Genomic DNA, 1,284 nt, shown 5'->3' on the forward strand with positions numbered 1-1,284 from the left:
TGAGAAATGTTTGTCCCCCAGAGATAATATGAGCACAATGAGAAATCCTCTCCACAGCATTAATATTCCTTTTGCTACTTTCAGACGGAGCAGATAATAAAGAAGTGCCTGGAGTTATGGAAGTTAGACTACAAATGCATGGTAAGTTAAACTGATGTGTTACAGAAGTTTCAGGTATTCCTTATGATATACAGTCTATTAAGTGTAAATCTTATTTTTAGGAAAGAATGATAATGCTATTGTTTATTATGTATGTTTTTGTATGGTAGTTCTTGAAAGCAAATTAATTTCATGCAGTGATGCATTCTCTAACCCTCGTTATTATTATCTTAGGTCGTGCCCAATGTTGGAGGAGAGCTCTGCAACAGTTACCCAAACCGTCTCTTCATACCAGAGTGTGAGTTAGGTCCAGAAGGGTTAGAGCCGCCAGAACTTCTGTGTCCTCTCACTCTAACAACGCCCTCGCCACTCAATCTGGCCTCGCCTTCCATGGTTCCTGGAGGCAGTGCGCCCTCATTTTCATCTGTTGTGTCAGGAGCCACTTCTGCATCAGTCTCAGTTAATGGTCATCCTGGGAGCTCACCCTCGCTAAGGAAGGGATCATTGCCTGGTAGGGATTGAATATGGTTCTTGTGTATGTGATGTACCTTTGTGGTTTGTTTTATAATCAGAGATGAAAATATTCCACCGATTTGCAGCTTTACAAGCTAGCCATAAGGGGGTTGCCTATTTTCACCAAATCACTTAAAATTCATTGATGGAATAGGTGTTGCTATTTTCAGAATGTCAGACTCAAAATGCCTACCATAGCAAATCTTCAGACTTTTCGTATATGTGCATTTTCATCCCTATTTGATATGATCTAGGATTATGACACCATTTTTCTGCATACAAGTGTGCTCTACGTATTTTTTGTATGTTTGATTAGTAATGAAGAAAAGTCTCCTGATTTACACATTCCTTTTATGTTAATATGTTTTTCCTTATCAGAGGGCAGCAAGAGTGTGGGAGAAGGGACAACAGAAAACCAGAGTGATGGGTCAAGACTACGGGAGTACATTCTAAAAGCAAAATTTGCCCGTTGTCGTGCAAGATTTCCAATCCCTGTAATACTTTACAAAGGCAATTATATATGCAGGTGAGCATTTTGTACTAATATAAAGTTGATTTTCAGGGTACTACTACATGCTTTTTTTTTATATGGCAGAGAGTAGCAACATACTGAAATATTTTTATTTGAACCTAAACATATTACATACATAATGTTCTAATTTATTGATGCTG

At 38.2% G+C, this 1,284-nt stretch overlaps 1 protein-coding gene across 1 annotated transcript in view; it reads left to right on the top strand.

Moving 5' to 3' along the window:
- The window catches only part of LOC119586666 (myotubularin-related protein 14-like), a 27,384-nt gene that overhangs the window by 3,199 nt on the left and 22,901 nt on the right, over positions 1-1,284 (top strand). The window contains exons 2-4 of the mRNA XM_037935404.1: positions 85-141; positions 334-610; positions 991-1,138. Coding sequence (XP_037791332.1) covers positions 85-141; positions 334-610; positions 991-1,138 — 482 coding nt within the window. The remainder of the gene's footprint in view (positions 1-84; positions 142-333; positions 611-990; positions 1,139-1,284) is intronic.

Source organism: Penaeus monodon, chromosome 21, assembly GCF_015228065.2.
Source record: "Penaeus monodon isolate SGIC_2016 chromosome 21, NSTDA_Pmon_1, whole genome shotgun sequence".
In the NCBI taxonomy this organism is placed as follows: Eukaryota; Metazoa; Arthropoda; class Malacostraca; order Decapoda; family Penaeidae; genus Penaeus; species Penaeus monodon.